We start from the raw sequence: 14,511 nt of genomic DNA on the forward strand, positions 1-14,511 counted from the left end.
GGGAGGGGAGGGGGGAAGGGGAGGGGGCGGGGGAGGGGAGGGGGGGAGGGGAGGGGCGGGGGAGGGGAGGGGGGAAGGGGAGGGGGCGGGGGAGGGGAGGCGAGGGGGCGCGGGAGGGGAGGTGGGGAGGGCCGCCGGGCGGGGCGCTCCCAGCGCGCCCCCCCGGCGCCCCCGGCGCCCAGCGTTTTCAGGGGGTGGACTCCGCGTGTAGCCTGGGAGGTTCGGCCTGATTCAGGCTCAGCCTCGCTGCCCGCCCGAGGAGCCCAAATCTGGGCTCTGGAGAAGAGTGTCCGAGACCCCCGGCACCCCAACCCTCACTCAGACTGGGAACAGGCCGGTCACAGCGGTCCTTTGCAGGCCTGAGGCCTGCAGGGCCTTGTCCCCACACCTCCTGGGGGAAGAGGGGTCCTTGGCTTCCAGCCACCCTCCCCCCAGCTCGCACCCAGGATCCATCGACTGGCCTTCCAGTGCTCAGAGGTGGGTGGCCAGACACGGCCCCTCCCTGGGGAGTCCAGTTCCAGACAAGAGCTTGCCCCACTTTTGGCCACTCTGGCCCCATCCACCCTGATCCTGATGCCCCTGGCCGCTCCCTACCCAACTTGAGCAGAGGTGGGGACCATCCCCCCCAGGAGGCCAGCTCTCCTGTGTCCTCCCGCTCCCTCATGGACACTCTCTGGTCACAAGCCCTGGTGTGGTGAGTGGCTGCTAAGGACCCAGGGGAGTGTGAGGCCATCTCCCAGCCCTAACCCTAACTCCCACACTTGGACCCCCTCCCTTTCTGAGGGAGCTGCCATCCAACTTCCCCTTCCCTGCAGACAGTCTGTTTCCTCCACCCTGGGACTTGCCTCCAGTGCTCAAAACCCCCCACTAGGATGAAGCTGTTGGAGAGGGTCGCACATGACTTCTTTCTGCGACATGCTCCCCACCAGCAAGGCCACACCTTCACATTTTCAGCCCTGAACCAGCCACACCAAGGCCCATCCACACCCCACCAAGAGAGCCCTCGAGTTACCAGAATCTCATAGGAATGCCAACTTTTCATCCAAAGAGGAAGTTGAAAGACAAGCATGTGTCACAGAAAGACACTTTAATACCAAAGATGCGGGAAGGCCCCCCATCCCAGACTCAAGGCGAGGCTTTAAATAGCGTGCAGGAAGCTTGGGGGTGACGACTGTCCTTCCTGCCCCTGGATCAGCCCACATCGTCCCACGCCCACCCCTGGCCACCACTCCAGACCCACACACAACCTCCCAAAGAAAGCGGCCTCCCACACTGGCTGACCGCGGAGCCCCCGTGGACCACTGCTTCCTGCCCATCCAGGCCCTGCTGTGCACAGAGCTCTGGTTGGTGGTGCGTCGGCCTCCTTTGACCCTCCTGACCTTTCCTCCCTCCTCACCGTCTGTCCCAGCCAGGGCTGACCTGATCCTGCGAGAGAACCAGGGAGCTTTGATGGGGGGGAGGATGGAGCTGGCAGGACTCCATGCCAGGCTGTGCTGTGCCCAGAGGCCGCCAGCATTGGAGTCCACCGTGGGCAGCGATGCCACCCTGCCAGGCGGCCCTCCCTCACAACCCCCACCAGGGGAACAAGCTGCTGTGAGGGGCCGCGGCATGGACTCAAGTGGTGCTGGAGGGAGGGCCCGGCATCCAGGGGCATCTGGCGGTGCCCGCCGGGACTGCTGGAGCCAGAAGTCTGGGGGGTCGAGGACACCCCGGAGCCCCCTTGCAGCGCAGCCCCGGGAGGACCACGGGCGAGGCTGCCCTCTAGCACAGGCCGTCACCCTCCAGAAACAGAGGAAGGAGACCGGGCAACATGCCACAGTGACAGCTGGGCACCCCGCACCTGGCAGCCTTGTCCCAGAGCGGGCAGGGTGCAGGGGGGCCACCGGAGGCGGCGCTCAGGGTGGACGAGCAGACACTGGAGGTTCCGAGACCGGTGCTGCTGCCGTCTGGGGGCGCCCCCACCCAGCTGGGGAGCAGTGGTGGTGCGGCCCGGCCTGGGGGGCGCTCCAGAGGAGACAGGAGGGCCCCACTGGCACCCGCGCCGCCCGCCAAGGGCCTGGAGGCCTCTCAGGTGCAGCCTCTCGGGCGTTTCGCTGGGACCTCCCGAAGGCCTGCGGCTCTGGGTCCAAGCCTCGGCCCGCCCCACCCCACCTCCGGCTGACTAAGCTTCCCTCTGAGTGCAGCTGACGGCACTGGTCGGGCCTGGGTCCAGTGCTCCAAGGTGTCCCATGGGGGCGTGGGTCACTTCAAGGAGGCTTTCAGTCCTTGCCAAGGAGCCTAGGGCCCTGAAACTCTGGAGGGCTCTAGCTGCAGGGGCCGGGTCCGGCTAGAGTCTAAGACCCTCTTCTGCCTGCGGGGGCAGATGGACACGCGGGGGGCCACTGGAGCGCCTGTGAGCTGGGGCAGGGCAAGGCAGAGTGGCGGGAGGGGTGCCCAGCGGGGTGTCCCTCGAGTGGAACCGAGACAGGGCCCTGGACCCGCCTGGCAGCCCCCCGGGCCTGGCAGAAGCCCCACGAGCCGCAGGGCAGCACTCCTCTGAGCGAAGCGGCTTCTCCCCTCCCAGGCGAGGACTGGAGCTGAGATTCCCCTCCAGGCAAGAAGGGGGGCAGGGGGCGCCTGTGTGAGGGAGGCGTCTGCCTGGCAGCCACCTCTTTCTGTCTTTGGTCCTGAGCTGGGCATCCTGGTGGGTCTAAAGTGAAAGTGAAGGCGCTCAGTCATATCCGACTCTTTGCGACCCCATGGACTGTAGCCCAACAAGCTCCTCCATCCGTGGGATTCTCCAGGCTAGAATACTGGAGTGGATTGCCATTTCCTTCTCCAGGGGATCTTTCCAACCCAGGGATTGAACCCAGGTCTCTCGGACGCTTTAACCTCTGAGCTACCAGGGAATGCTGCTGGTAGGTGGGTCTAAAGGACACATCAAAGGCAACGCCTGGGCCTGCAGGGTGCGGGCAGATGGGCGTCTGCAGGGGGTGAGTGGCCTTGGCCTAGATCAGATCAGTAAGGGCTCACAGCGTGCCGCCCCCACCCGCCTAAGACCTTGGGGCGGGCAGGTGGGGCCCAGGGGGAGGTGAGGCTCAGCTGGCACACGAGCCACCAACAGTCAGGGTCCAGGCTATGGTTCCAAATGCCACCTTTACTGCTGGACGACGGTAGTGCCAGGTGGGGGGAAGCAGGGAGCTCGTGGGGGGGCGGGGGAGGAAAACAGCTGCCAGACTCTGGCCGGGGCCCACGGGCATGGTCCTAGGGAGGGCACAGGACGGCCTGCAGGTCCTTGGGCAGGGAGCCGATGGCCGTGTCGATGTACAGCCGTGCCCGCTTCAGTGTCGCCTCCTTCACGGGCAGCTGGTGGCCCTGCGCCCGAACCTAAAGGGACAGCGGGGCTCAGGGGCAGGCAGCCTGCACAGCCGGCTGGCCAAGTGCAGGCAGGGCCGCACAGAATCTCACCAGCCTCTCCCGAAGTTTCAGGATCAGATCCACGACCTCCACCTCGGACTTGTCCTTCATCCAGATCTCGATGTTCTGCGCGGACGATGGGCTGTCTGTCTCCAAAGGCCCCCCCAACTCTGGCAGCAGCTTCCCCTCCAAGCCCCCTCCCCCAGCACTCCCCTCACCGCCTCACAGATGGCCTCGAGGTGAAGGGCCTCAAGCTTCTGGGTCATCTCCCTGTGCCGCTGCCGGTACCACCCGTCAAAATGGGGGGACTTGAAAAACCGCCTGTAGGGGCAGGGGGGCGGTGGCTGTGGGCTCCAGTGGGCTGACGGGTGGGTGCGTGCGCCCACCGGCCGCGGGAGCCCTGGACCCCACCAATGGGCCGCCCACCTGTAGAGGCCCAGCCAGTCGCCCTTGAGGACACAGGTGAGCTGGGGCCCAGATCGCTCCAGGCTTTGCAGGAAGTCATCCTGGCGGAAGGGGCGGATCTGGGGAGGAGTCTGTGACAGTGGCGGCGAGTGGCCAGTGAGCCAGTGCTGGAGGACCAGCCTCACAGGGGCACGCCTGGGCCACTTAGGAGTCTCCCGGGGGCACTTCCCAGGCACACCCCTGGCCCTGACTGAGAACCCCCAGCCCCCCTTGGGACCACACCTTCCAGGGCACGATGCCCTTCTGCAGCGGCATGAGGCTGGCCATGTAGTGCTCCTGGGGGTGGGAGGGCAGTGAGTCTGGGCCACAGCCGCCACCCCCCCACACCAGTCCCTGGTCCCCTGCCCCGTGCTGGCCTCACCAGAGGGATGATGAAGCTCTGAGTGAGCTCCAAGAGGTGGCGCCTCAGCACCGCCGTCTGCACATCCGACGGCCGCTTCTTCTGCAGGCCCTGGGGGTCGCCAGGGCTGAGCCAAAGCACCAGGCCTGGGTCCCCCTCCCACGGGGAGCACCCCACCCCCAGCGGTACCTTCAGCAGCCGTCTGAGCAGGGCCTTGTCTCGGTGGAGGTGGGCCGTGTACGCGGTGTAGAGGCCTGGGGAGGGCAGAGAGCCGCGTGCTCTGCTCTGGGGGTGGGGGCACCCCCTCCGGCTGTGCCAGCCCCACTGCCCGCCCCTGCCCGGCCCCAAGGCCTGTCTCTGGGTCCCGGGAGAAGAGGAACACGGACCTGGCTTGGTGTCCAGGGTCTTCAGCCTCGAGGGCTTTTTCAGTTTGACCTGCTTGGGAAAGTCCCCTACGAGACACACCCCACGGCCGGGCCTCAGGGCCTCAGCTCTGTCTCTGCAGGCTCAGACCCCACAAGGCCCCACGCACGTCCCCAGGGGCCCTGGGTGGAGGCGGAGACAGCCTCACCTGACATCTTGGGCTCCCCGACTCGGAGAATGTGGGGCCAGTGCTGGAGTGTTTTGATAAAGAAAGGGTTTGTGACTCCCAGGACCACGTTTGGTCTAGAGAGAGAGAAAAAGGGAGGGAAGGAGGCGAGGCGTGGCGGGGGCAGGAGCCGGGGCCGGGCGGGGGAGGGGCGGGGCCGAGGACGGCGCTTACGGGGCCTGCGTGCGCGTGGTAAACTCCTTGAACTCGCTGTCATGGATGGTGAAGTAGGGGCGGTAATCGCAGCAGAACTTGAGGGGCTGCAGGCAGCTGCGGGAGTGGGGGCCCTCCGGGCAGTGAGCACGCGGGGCGGGCCCTGGGCCCCTGCCCCCCGCCGGGCGCCCAGCCAACCTGGTCAGCGCCAGGACCATCTCCGAGGACACGGCGGGCGAAGGCGCCAGGACCAGCAGGGGCTCCCCGAGCAGCATCAGCTCCCACAGCAGCTGCACGTGGGCCAGCACGGGCCGGAAGCACCTGGGGGGGCGGGGGGCCGGCGGGGGTGTCGGCCGGGCAGGGGGCTCCCCAGCTCCGACCACCTGCCCCCACAGGTCCGGGCAGGCCCCGCTCCGAGTGGACGCCGGACTCACACCAGAGGGAAACGGTGGAGAGACGTGGGAACCTGCTGAGGGCGCGTCCAGGCCGCCCCCGTGGCCCCCAAGCTGGAGGCCGGCATCCCTGGCTCCTGCTGGACCTGGCGGGGCTCCAAAGGTGGGGTCCGCCGCCGACCCCCCAGGGAGCATGGCCTTCCCCCGCGGCACCTTCCAGCACCGTCACTGCTGTCCCTGCGCAGCCTGCCCATGGCTCTCGGATCCTCTGGGTGCAGACCCTGGGCACCGGGCTCCCTGTCTGCCCAAGTCTCCCTCTCAGAACTGGCCGGGGGGCCAGCTCCTGACTGGCAGTGCCCCTGGCAGCCCCGCCCGGATGGGCCTGAACCTCAGGGGCTCACTCACCGTCTGCGGCAGGCGGGGGTTGGGGGGGTGAGATGGGGGCGTGCAGGGCTCACCTGAATAGGTCCAGCTCGTGGACGCTGGGGAGGACCACCGGGGCTGGCAGCAGGGTCTGCGAGGGGTGAGGGGCCAGGCTGAGACTGAGGCTGCTGCCCCAGAGCACCAAGCGGCCCCTGTCCCCCCAGAGGAGTTCTCGGGCTGCATCCCTACCCACAGGTCTCCCTGAGCCCAGCACCCAGGAGCAGGCGGGGCCACCCCGCCCCCAACTGGGTCATGGGCTTTGTCTGGGGTGTGGCCGGCCCCAGGACCCCAGCAGGGGAGCTGGGAGGCCTGGGCCGGGGGGAAGGGTTGCGGCAGGCAGAGGGGCCCCACCTCGTGGCCGCTGGGCTCCAGGGGCCCGGACTCAGGTGTGTCCGCTCTCGATGGGATGTGCACCTGTGGACCAAGGGGCAGCTGCGGCGGGAGGGCCACACGCACAGGGGCCCCCGCGCCGGCTGCCAGCTCCCACCTGGAGGACGACTCCCATGACGGGCAGGCTCAGGGTCCGCCCCGGCGCGGGCGCCGGCCACTGGTCGATCTCGTTGCAGACTGTGGACACAGGCGGCTGGTGTCAGAGGCTGGGCCTGGAGGAAGCTGCCCAGCGGAACGCCGCGAGCTATAGCCGGGTGGACGCAGTGGCCCCGCCGGGCCTGCTGGCTGCTCACCTGCTTCCAGGCAGGGCGCCAGCTTGTCGAAGAACTCGGGGGCCACCAGGCCCAGCAGTGCCTGGAACAGCCGGACAAAGGGCAGGCGGGACAGCAGCACCAGCGACTGCAGGGACCCCGGGGCTGGTGAGACGCCGCCCCAGCCCATGGGGACCCCGCAGGGACTCCTGGGGCCTGGCTCTCCAGGGCTGCCCGGGGCAGGGCGTCCCACCGGCTTTCTAGGATGGCTGTCTCAGGAACAGCCTGACGAGGGACTTCAGGTCACTAGAAAACCACCACCACAGCAGAGCAAGCTGGAGCCCAGGCCTTTGGCAGAGGCACGTGGCCAGGATTCTGGGAGGGTCTCCTGGGACTCAAGCACCTTCTGCTCTGGTTCCTGAGCTCAAGAATGAAGTCACGGAGACTGTGATGAGGCGCCCCACCCACATCCCAGCTTGGGGAGGGGCAGGGAGCCAGGGCTGGACAAGGCTGCGGGCGGGCTGGGCGAAGCGGGGCCTCCACAGAGCCCACACCCCGGCCTGGGTGGTGGTGGGCTCAGCCCGGCACCAAGTGCCCAGAGCTGCAGAGGAAGGGGTGTTCCTGGAGGCTCCGGACCCCAAGGCCGTTAGTCCCTCCTGACGGCGGCTGCCCCCGCTCCCAGTGGAGCCACCCCAGGCTCACCTTCTGGAAGTAGCCCCGCTTCACGGAGCTGTCCTTCACCTGCCTGAAGTACACGTAGCCAAAGTAGTGTGCGGGCTCTCTCTGGAAGGAGGGGTGTCAGCCAGGCCGCGCCCCCGCCCACGCTCCCTGCTGCCCCCGTGGACCCCGGCCCAGGCCGTGGCATGCTCTCCCCAGCCTCCAGCTGGCCTGTGAACCTTGGCTCTGGGAACCTGGGAACCTCTCCAGGGACATCTCCGCAGACCCGGGCAGCGGTTCGGGGCTCAGGAGGCCTTTAGGCCTGCACCCTAAGCCCTGCCCTGGTGCACACGAGCGCCCAGGACCAGCTCCGGGGACACCAGCAGGGCCTCAGAAGGGCTGGCCAGCCCCCGCTTGAGGCTGGGGCGCCAGGCTCAGCTTGCGGCAGTCGGAGACCCTGCCGGCTGGGGGGTGGGCCAGGCGGCCTGAAGGGGCAGCTCCCGGCCGGATCCTGCCCCATGGTGGAGGGGAGGGGGTAGCCGCTCACCTGGAGTGACGCGGGGGCCCCTCTGTCGCCAGGCTTCTCACCCGCGTGCCCAGGGCACCTCTGCCCTCCACACTGACGGATGCGAAAACTGAACTGCGTGTCCCCAAGGCAGCCTGGGGAAGAGAAGGCCTGTCACGCTGGGTCCAGCTGGAGTCTCTCCTGCCAGCCCCTGGGGGGTCGGAGGGGGGAGGCCAGAGCCCCTTTATCTCCCCACAGAGGCCCCCGTGCCCTGACTCCTGTATCTCGGGGTTTAACCTCAGCACACAGACATGCGTAGATAGCCCCGCAGTGTGGGCACAGAGGAAGCCCGCTGTGGGGTGGCAGGACCTCCATGTGACCTGGCTGAGCCTGCCTGGGATGGAAAACAGGCTGGCCACACATGCGAGCCCCGGGGAAGGGCCGAGGCCAGGACCCGGTGGCCCCTCTGCCGGGGCGAAGACCAGACCCCGCGGGTCCCTCTGCCCAGACCCCTCTTTCCACAGGAGCCAGGGAGCCTGGCGGCCACGCAGGACTCAGAATATCTCCCCAGAGGAAGCTCGGCCGGGGCTCCAGGCGGTGCGGTGCGGGCCGGGCCGGTCCCAGAGCGACGCTCAGGGCAGGGCAGGGAGAGGCAGTGGGGTGGCCTACCTGAGTGGGAGTCGGGAAAGGACAGGTAGCAGATGCTGCTTTTCTGAAACACAGAAACCCCGTGAGGGTCTGCTCTCCAGGCAAGGTCTGCTCCCGAGAGGGCTGGGACCCACCTCCTTGTCCGTGAGCTGGAAGTCACTGGGGTACACCAGCTGTGGGGGACACAGACCACTTGGTGGCATGGGCTGGGCTGGCTCGGTGCTGGGCTGCACCCCCTCCGCCTCCTCTGACTCCCTGCTGACCCTCCCCCTCTCCTGGGCTCCACACCCACCCCAGCATCCTGGCCCCTGCAGCATGGGGCCACTCCTGGCCCCATCCTTCCCGTTTCTTGGCCGGCATACCCTGACCAAGCTTGACTCCCTGCCCACATTCTCACCCTCATGGCCGCTTGCTCAGACCGGCCTCTCTGTCTCCATGGACCAACTGCCCGTCCCCGAGACGCCCCCTCACTTGGAGGGGGGCAGGCCCTGCTGGTCTCCGCGCCTGCCCTGCCCACCCAGAGGGGCTTGGCCGTACCCTTCCCTCCCCGCCTGCTCGCGCAGGCAACCAGCCTCCTCGTCCCGGCTTCACTAGGTGGTGCCTGATGCTGACACCCTTGCCTCTGAGCATCTTCACTCCAACCCCCACTAGGGAGGGGTCCGGGAGCTTCCAGCCTGCTCCCGCTTTGGAGCATGACCTGTGGGGTACCCAAGCCTCAGAAGTGTCCAGGGAGCACGACCAGCTGGCCAGGCTGTATCTGGGAGACGGGGCGTGCTCGAGGGGAGCCAAGCAGGTTGAGGCTTGCTTGTCCAGCCAGCAGCCCTGTGCTCAGGCAGCGGGTCTGAATGGATCTCCTTGTGGGACGCAAAAAACAGCAGGCAGCCCCGAATGCTGCTGTTCCTCGGCGGCGCCGCTGCCCTGGCCTGTGCTCAGAGTAGCAGGCTGGTTCCAGTGGCTGCCTGCAGTGGACCGGGAGCGGAGGGGGCTGGTGTGCGTGGCCCCCTTCTCACTCTGTGCCAAACTCCCAGGCAGAGGAGCACGTGGGCTTTGGCTGAAACTAGGCTTCTTCTGGGCTGTGCCCTGAACCCCAGATGCTGAGTGCTGAGCCCTGGGACTCCCGCTGGCGCAATCGTGTAGCTCCTGCCTCCGTGTGCTCTGGGCCTACTGTCTCCTCTGCGGCCACCGAGTGTCCCGAGGCCTGGGACTGTGTCCCAGGCACTTCTGCCTCGGAGCCCCGGCAGGGAGCAGACCCTCACCAGATACCGCGCCGCAGGCATGTCTCGTTTTATTACACTTTGCTTTATTGTGCTTCTGGACGTCATGACTATTTCACAAATTAAGGGCTTAGCAATTCTACAGGCGCCATTTTCTCACGTCACACTTCTGCGTCGTATCCTCGTAACTTCCACAACATCTCAAACTTTTTCACCACTGTATGTGTCTCAGTGACCTGTGATCTATGTATTTGACATTACTGTTGCAAAATGATGACTTACTGAAGGCTCAAACGATAGCGTTTTTTAGCAGGGAAGCACTTTGAAATAAAGGTACACACGTTGTTTTTAGATGCGGTGCCATTTCTTGCATGCTCGTTACACCAGGGTCTAAGGTAGTAGAAGTAGCGTTAGTCGCTCAGTCGTGTCGGACTCTTTGCAACCCCATGGACTGTAGCCCACCAGGCTCCTCTGTTCATGGAATTCTCCAGGCAAGAATACTGGGGTGGATGGCCATTCCCTTCTCCAGGGCATCTTCCCAACCCAGGGATTGAACCCGGGTCTCCTGCATTGCAGGCGGATTCTTTACTGTCTGAGCCACCAGGGAAGCTAGTGTAGCCGTAACTTTTTTATGTGCTGGGAAGCCAGGAAATCTGTGTGACTGGCTTTACTACAGTGGCCTGGAACTGAACCCCCAACAACTCTGAGGGGCCTATATTTATGGAGAGTGTGAAAACATGTCTCTAAAGGACAGTGGAACAGGTGGGTCACGTAGAAATCACAAGATGTCAGCTAAGGCGGCAGCAAGAAGGAGGAACCAAGAGGAGGGAGGCTGCTGCTGCTGCTGCTTTAGTCCCTAAGTCGCGTGACTCTCTGCGACCCCTCGGACTACAGCCCGCCAGGCTCCTCTGTCCATGGGATTTCCCAGGCAAGAACACCAGAGTGGGTTGCCATTTCCTCCTTCAGGGGCTTTTCCCAACCCAGGGATTGAACCTGTGTCTCCTGCTTGGCAGGCAGATTCTTTACCACTGAACCTCCTGAGAAGAGGTAGGAGGGGAGCTGGCCAAACGCTGTTTGTCTGTGGGGTGGGCCCACAGAGGTACCTGGAGACAGCACCCAGAGAGGCAGGAGCCACAGGGCCGCGCGGGCCAGGCCTCTGCGTGTCTGTTGAGAAGGGCAGAAGAAAGGCAGGTGCCTGGCGGCCAGGGCAGGGCACACCAGGCTCTCAGTGCTGAGGTCAGGGGTCTGAATCTGGTCTGCAGGCATAGGAATCTTGCAGCGTCTGAGCAGGCTTGCAGCCCTGCCAAGGGCTCTGCGTTCAGAGTTTAGGAGCCGGGAGCACAGGCCAGAGGGAAGGCCACACCTGAGCGAGGGGACAAATGGGGCAGACCCACAGAGACGGGCAGAGGGCACAGAGCCTGCATATGGTGAGCCTTGTCCCCTGGAGCCACGGGGTCTCATCCTTTCCACCCAAGCCTCAGGGCTCAGGGGTGGTGCTGCTGTAACCCAGGCGTCCTGAGGACGACAAACGTGGGAGCTTCGGAGCTTCGCCTTGCTGGAGGAGGTACCTACAGGAAAGCGCTTCTCTATGCGCGGCATGGGTGCCCTAGGCTCCCTGAGCCGAGGCTGCCTGTTCCAGTCTCTCCTCACACGTGCGGCATCGCTTCCCGAGGCTGTGATGCAGGACGTCAGGGGCACTGACTGAAGCTGACGTGGGGGGTCTTCATGACGCGGGGGTCTCTCAAGCTGCCTTCCATTTGGCCGGACATTAAAAGGGATGTAAAAGTATCAAATAATGCCATTCTCCTCACTAAACTTGTTTCTGAAAATATGGTTGTTTTGGTGGAAATATTAATAGCTATATTAATATAAATGGTATCTCTTGATTCAAAATGGATTAATATGCATTTTTAATTTTTCAGTTTTAACTTTTAGTGTAGAGAACGTTGATAGATGCGACCCACATAAAAAGCCCCTTGGGCCTTCGGTAGTTTCGGAGACTGAAAGAGTCGTGAGACTGCAGTGCGGGAGCTGTGGCCAGCTGAGGGGACGTTGATACCCGCTGGAGCCAGGACCCTCTGGGCTCGGCCGTGGTTCACTGCACCGGCTTTGTGGTTGGCGGGGCTGCAGAGAGGAGCGCTGCCAAGGCCGGAGGCAGCGGAGCTGGGCCCTCTGCTCGGCTGGGAGCACAGCCCTGCCCGCCCTCCCTGCAGGTCTGACCCCTGCCTGCCTGCAGGCTCCAGAGCACCCACGTGGGTGGGACACCACAGACATCCCGCACGCTCTCGGGGGGCGGGGCCTGAACCACTGACTCTGTGTCTCTAGCACAGGACATGAACTGCCGGTGGGCAGGCCCGGGCATCGCACCCAGCTCTGTGTCCTCATGTCCAGCACCAGGACCACGGAGCCTGGCTGGCGGCAGTCGCTTGATCCTGGATTTATTGAGTGACTGAATGGCTGGCTCCTTGCCTTTGCTTTTGCTGGCTTCTGGGGGGAGGGGTTACTTGAAACAGCCCCCCTCCCAGGTCTGGATGCCTCCTTCTCATCCTCCAAGATCTGGCCAAGTGCTGTTCCTTCCTCTGAGCTGCGTCTGCCCATGGAAGTCTCCATGATGCACGAGTGTCCGGAGGGCAGTTCCTGGGTCTTCCATCCTGCCCCAGCGCCAAGCACAGTGCCAGAGCCTCCGTGGTGCTCAGCCAGGCCAAGCCCAGGAAAACCAAGCAAGGGCAGGGCAGGTGCTCCATGAGTGATTGTGGATTCAGCTGAAATGACGCCTGATCCTCCCCACAATCTCCAGGGGGGAGAAGAAAGACAAGACTCAAACCAGTGAACACCGGGGGGCTGCCCTACCTGATCCCTGCACAGACGCGCCGGCCCCCCAACACCCCGGGAGTTATACAGCCCCAGCAAAGCTCGGAAGCCCAGCACATGGAGCCTTTAACTGTTCTTGCTTGAATGGTTAAGTTCTAGAAAATCATACATGAGAATGCCTTAAGGAAATAGTAGACTCCCTTCCCTTGTGATTTCATCGGGAACAATTTGGGCACCAGCAGGAAAATGGACTCTGAGATGATGGGCAAATCACCTGACCTCTCTGCTCTCAGGTTCCTGCATCAAGTCAGCCTGGTGCGCCATCAGGGGACAGGTGCGGTGAGTGGGGTCCCCACAGCGAGCTGGGTGGTGTCAGCCCTCTGCCCATTAGGACTTGAGCTTCCCACAGCCTCGTGGAGTTCAGCAAGGCCTTGGAAAACAGCCCTTCACCCTGACGCTGGCTTTCCCATGACGGCTGACCAGGCTCACCTCAGCCAACTGCAGCCACGGGATGCACCACCTCCTGGGTTCTCAGAAAGCTGCCTCAGACAGCATGCTGAAGCCTACGTCTTAAGCCTCCCCTGCCCTGGTCAGCTCCACGGTCTGTGTCATGGCCTTCAGGGCACAGGGAAGACCATCCCGCCAGGCCTGCTCAACTACAGAAGGCCTTCCTCTCTGAGTCTGTCACGTTGTCATCTACATCCATGTGGGTGGGGGTGGGAAAGAGTCTCGAAGGCAGGGAGAATTCCCTAGGCTGGGTGGGCTGGGTGGGCTGGGTGCAGTCAGTGCACAGAAAGATGACTCCCGGGGCTGGATGTGACCCACCAGGGGTCTGGATCAGGTTCTAAGTTAACAAGGAGGAGCCCAGAGGTTTAAGCAAGAGACCACAGATATTGGACTTGGGGTTGACGAATCTGGAGCCTTCCGCAGGTGGAGCTGTCAGCCTTGCATCCTCCCAGGACGTGGGATGGAGAGAGGGGAGGAGTCAAGGGTGACCCCTGGGATTCTGGCCGGAGTAACTGAGGGGAGAAGGTGTCATAGTGTGGGAAAGGCGGGGGCGGGGGGAGCGGGGAGAGACAGGCTTTTCCTGGGGAGGAATCAAGTGTGCCACTTTGGGGATGAGAAGTGCAGGGCTCCCCTCTCCTCCATCCCGATGGGAGGTCTTGGCAACTTCACATTTTCCCCTCTGCTTGGGGGGCGTGTTTCAGGAGGGGACCAGCGCAGGGTTCCAGAGGGGGAAGAACCGGAGGGTATCTCACGGGCAGTGGGATTCCCAGGCCCCTCGGCAACGCCTGAGCCGCATCCGCCTCCAGCGACAGCGCAGGACCCGCCCTCCGCGGCCGCCCCGGCCCCGGCCCGCGGCCCCCTCACCTCCAGCGCCTGGCCCAGCTCCAGGTCGAAGGTGACCACGCACACGCACTCCAGCCAGGCCGAGAAGCGTGCCCAGGGCGTCCCCGGGGCCCGCATCCCGGACGACGGCGCGCCGAGGCGGCCGCGAGCCCGCTGCGGCCCGGCGCCGGCCCCGGCCCCCTGGTCCATAGCCGCAGCTACCTGCACCGCCCAGCGTTGCCCGGGAAACGGCCCGAGGCGTTGCCGAGGGAACCGACCGGCCGCAGCAACCCCGGCGCTACAGCACCGCGCGGTGGAGCAGTCGAGAGGCCATCGCGGGCCAGAACCGCCCAGGGGCGATCTCGCGCGCCCCTGGCGGCTGGAGGAGCGCCGTGCGGCGGAGAGGCTCCAAGACCACAAGCGAGATGCTCCTGCGCGGGCCAGAGCGGCCCGAGCCTGGAGGAGGGACTTCCGGTGGGAGGAGTGATCGGGGAAGCCGAGCCAGGGCCGGGGCGCCGCCCCGGGGGGCGCGGCGTGTCCCCGTCTGGTTGAGCCGGGCGAGTCCCCTGCCCGGCAGGGTTTCGTCGTTACTGACCTCCCACTCTACCGGCTGTCCTCGTCTCCCTTGAGTTTTGTCCCCGTGGTCGCCTCCTGGCGTGCGGATTTGCAGAGGGTCCGTGTGTGACCTCTGGGGCACTTTGCTTTCTTTAGCCCGGATACCGGTGCTGGGAGACTCCCGCAAGTGCCCTCCTCGCCTGTTGGGTCCACTGCTTTTCCAGATATTTCTGGGCCCCTGTTGGACAGCCTTTGCATACCGTCTCAGACCCGTCTGTCCAAACCGAATTCTGTGTGTAACGCGTAACTCCAGCCAGCAGTGCCGTTTTATTTTCGGCTGCGGTGAGGAAGTGTGGCTGGGGGCAGATGGCAAGCCCCCTCTTCTTCTACGGC

At 64.8% G+C, this 14,511-nt stretch overlaps 1 protein-coding gene and 1 long non-coding RNA gene across 6 annotated transcripts; one reads left to right on the forward strand and one right to left on the reverse strand.

Moving 5' to 3' along the window:
• Positions 1-3,116: 3,116 nt before the first annotated feature.
• DENND6B (DENN domain containing 6B) lies at positions 3,117-13,896 on the reverse strand. 5 transcript variants are annotated; one of them, XM_070790661.1, is made up of 20 exons: positions 13,606-13,892; positions 8,344-8,382; positions 8,231-8,273; positions 7,604-7,716; positions 7,102-7,182; positions 6,442-6,547; positions 6,246-6,325; positions 6,110-6,172; positions 5,794-5,849; positions 5,142-5,264; positions 4,965-5,060; positions 4,773-4,867; positions 4,588-4,653; positions 4,391-4,455; positions 4,223-4,312; positions 4,084-4,137; positions 3,823-3,932; positions 3,615-3,717; positions 3,448-3,522; positions 3,117-3,366 (listed from the first exon to the last, which is right to left on the reverse strand). In XM_070790661.1, exons 1-20 carry the CDS (start codon positions 13,771-13,773, stop codon positions 3,244-3,246), a joined length of 1,749 nt encoding a protein of 582 aa, XP_070646762.1. In that variant the 5' UTR covers positions 13,774-13,892; the 3' UTR covers positions 3,117-3,243. The 5 variants fall into 5 exon arrangements, 4 of the variants coding, with proteins under 4 accessions (XP_070646762.1, XP_070646759.1, XP_070646760.1 ...); XR_011566914.1 differs by having other exon boundaries at positions 3,623-3,717; positions 4,391-4,653; positions 13,606-13,896; XM_070790658.1 differs by having other exon boundaries at positions 4,391-4,653; positions 13,606-13,893.
• Positions 5,264-9,774, forward strand: LOC139183300 (uncharacterized). Its single transcript, XR_011566915.1, has 2 exons — positions 5,264-5,498; positions 6,325-9,774. It is a non-coding gene; the product is annotated as an uncharacterized lncRNA (long non-coding RNA).
• Positions 13,897-14,511: the final 615 nt, after the last annotated feature.

Source organism: Bos indicus, chromosome 5 (genome assembly GCF_029378745.1).
Source record: "Bos indicus isolate NIAB-ARS_2022 breed Sahiwal x Tharparkar chromosome 5, NIAB-ARS_B.indTharparkar_mat_pri_1.0, whole genome shotgun sequence".
Classification (NCBI taxonomy): Eukaryota; Metazoa; Chordata; class Mammalia; order Artiodactyla; family Bovidae; genus Bos; species Bos indicus.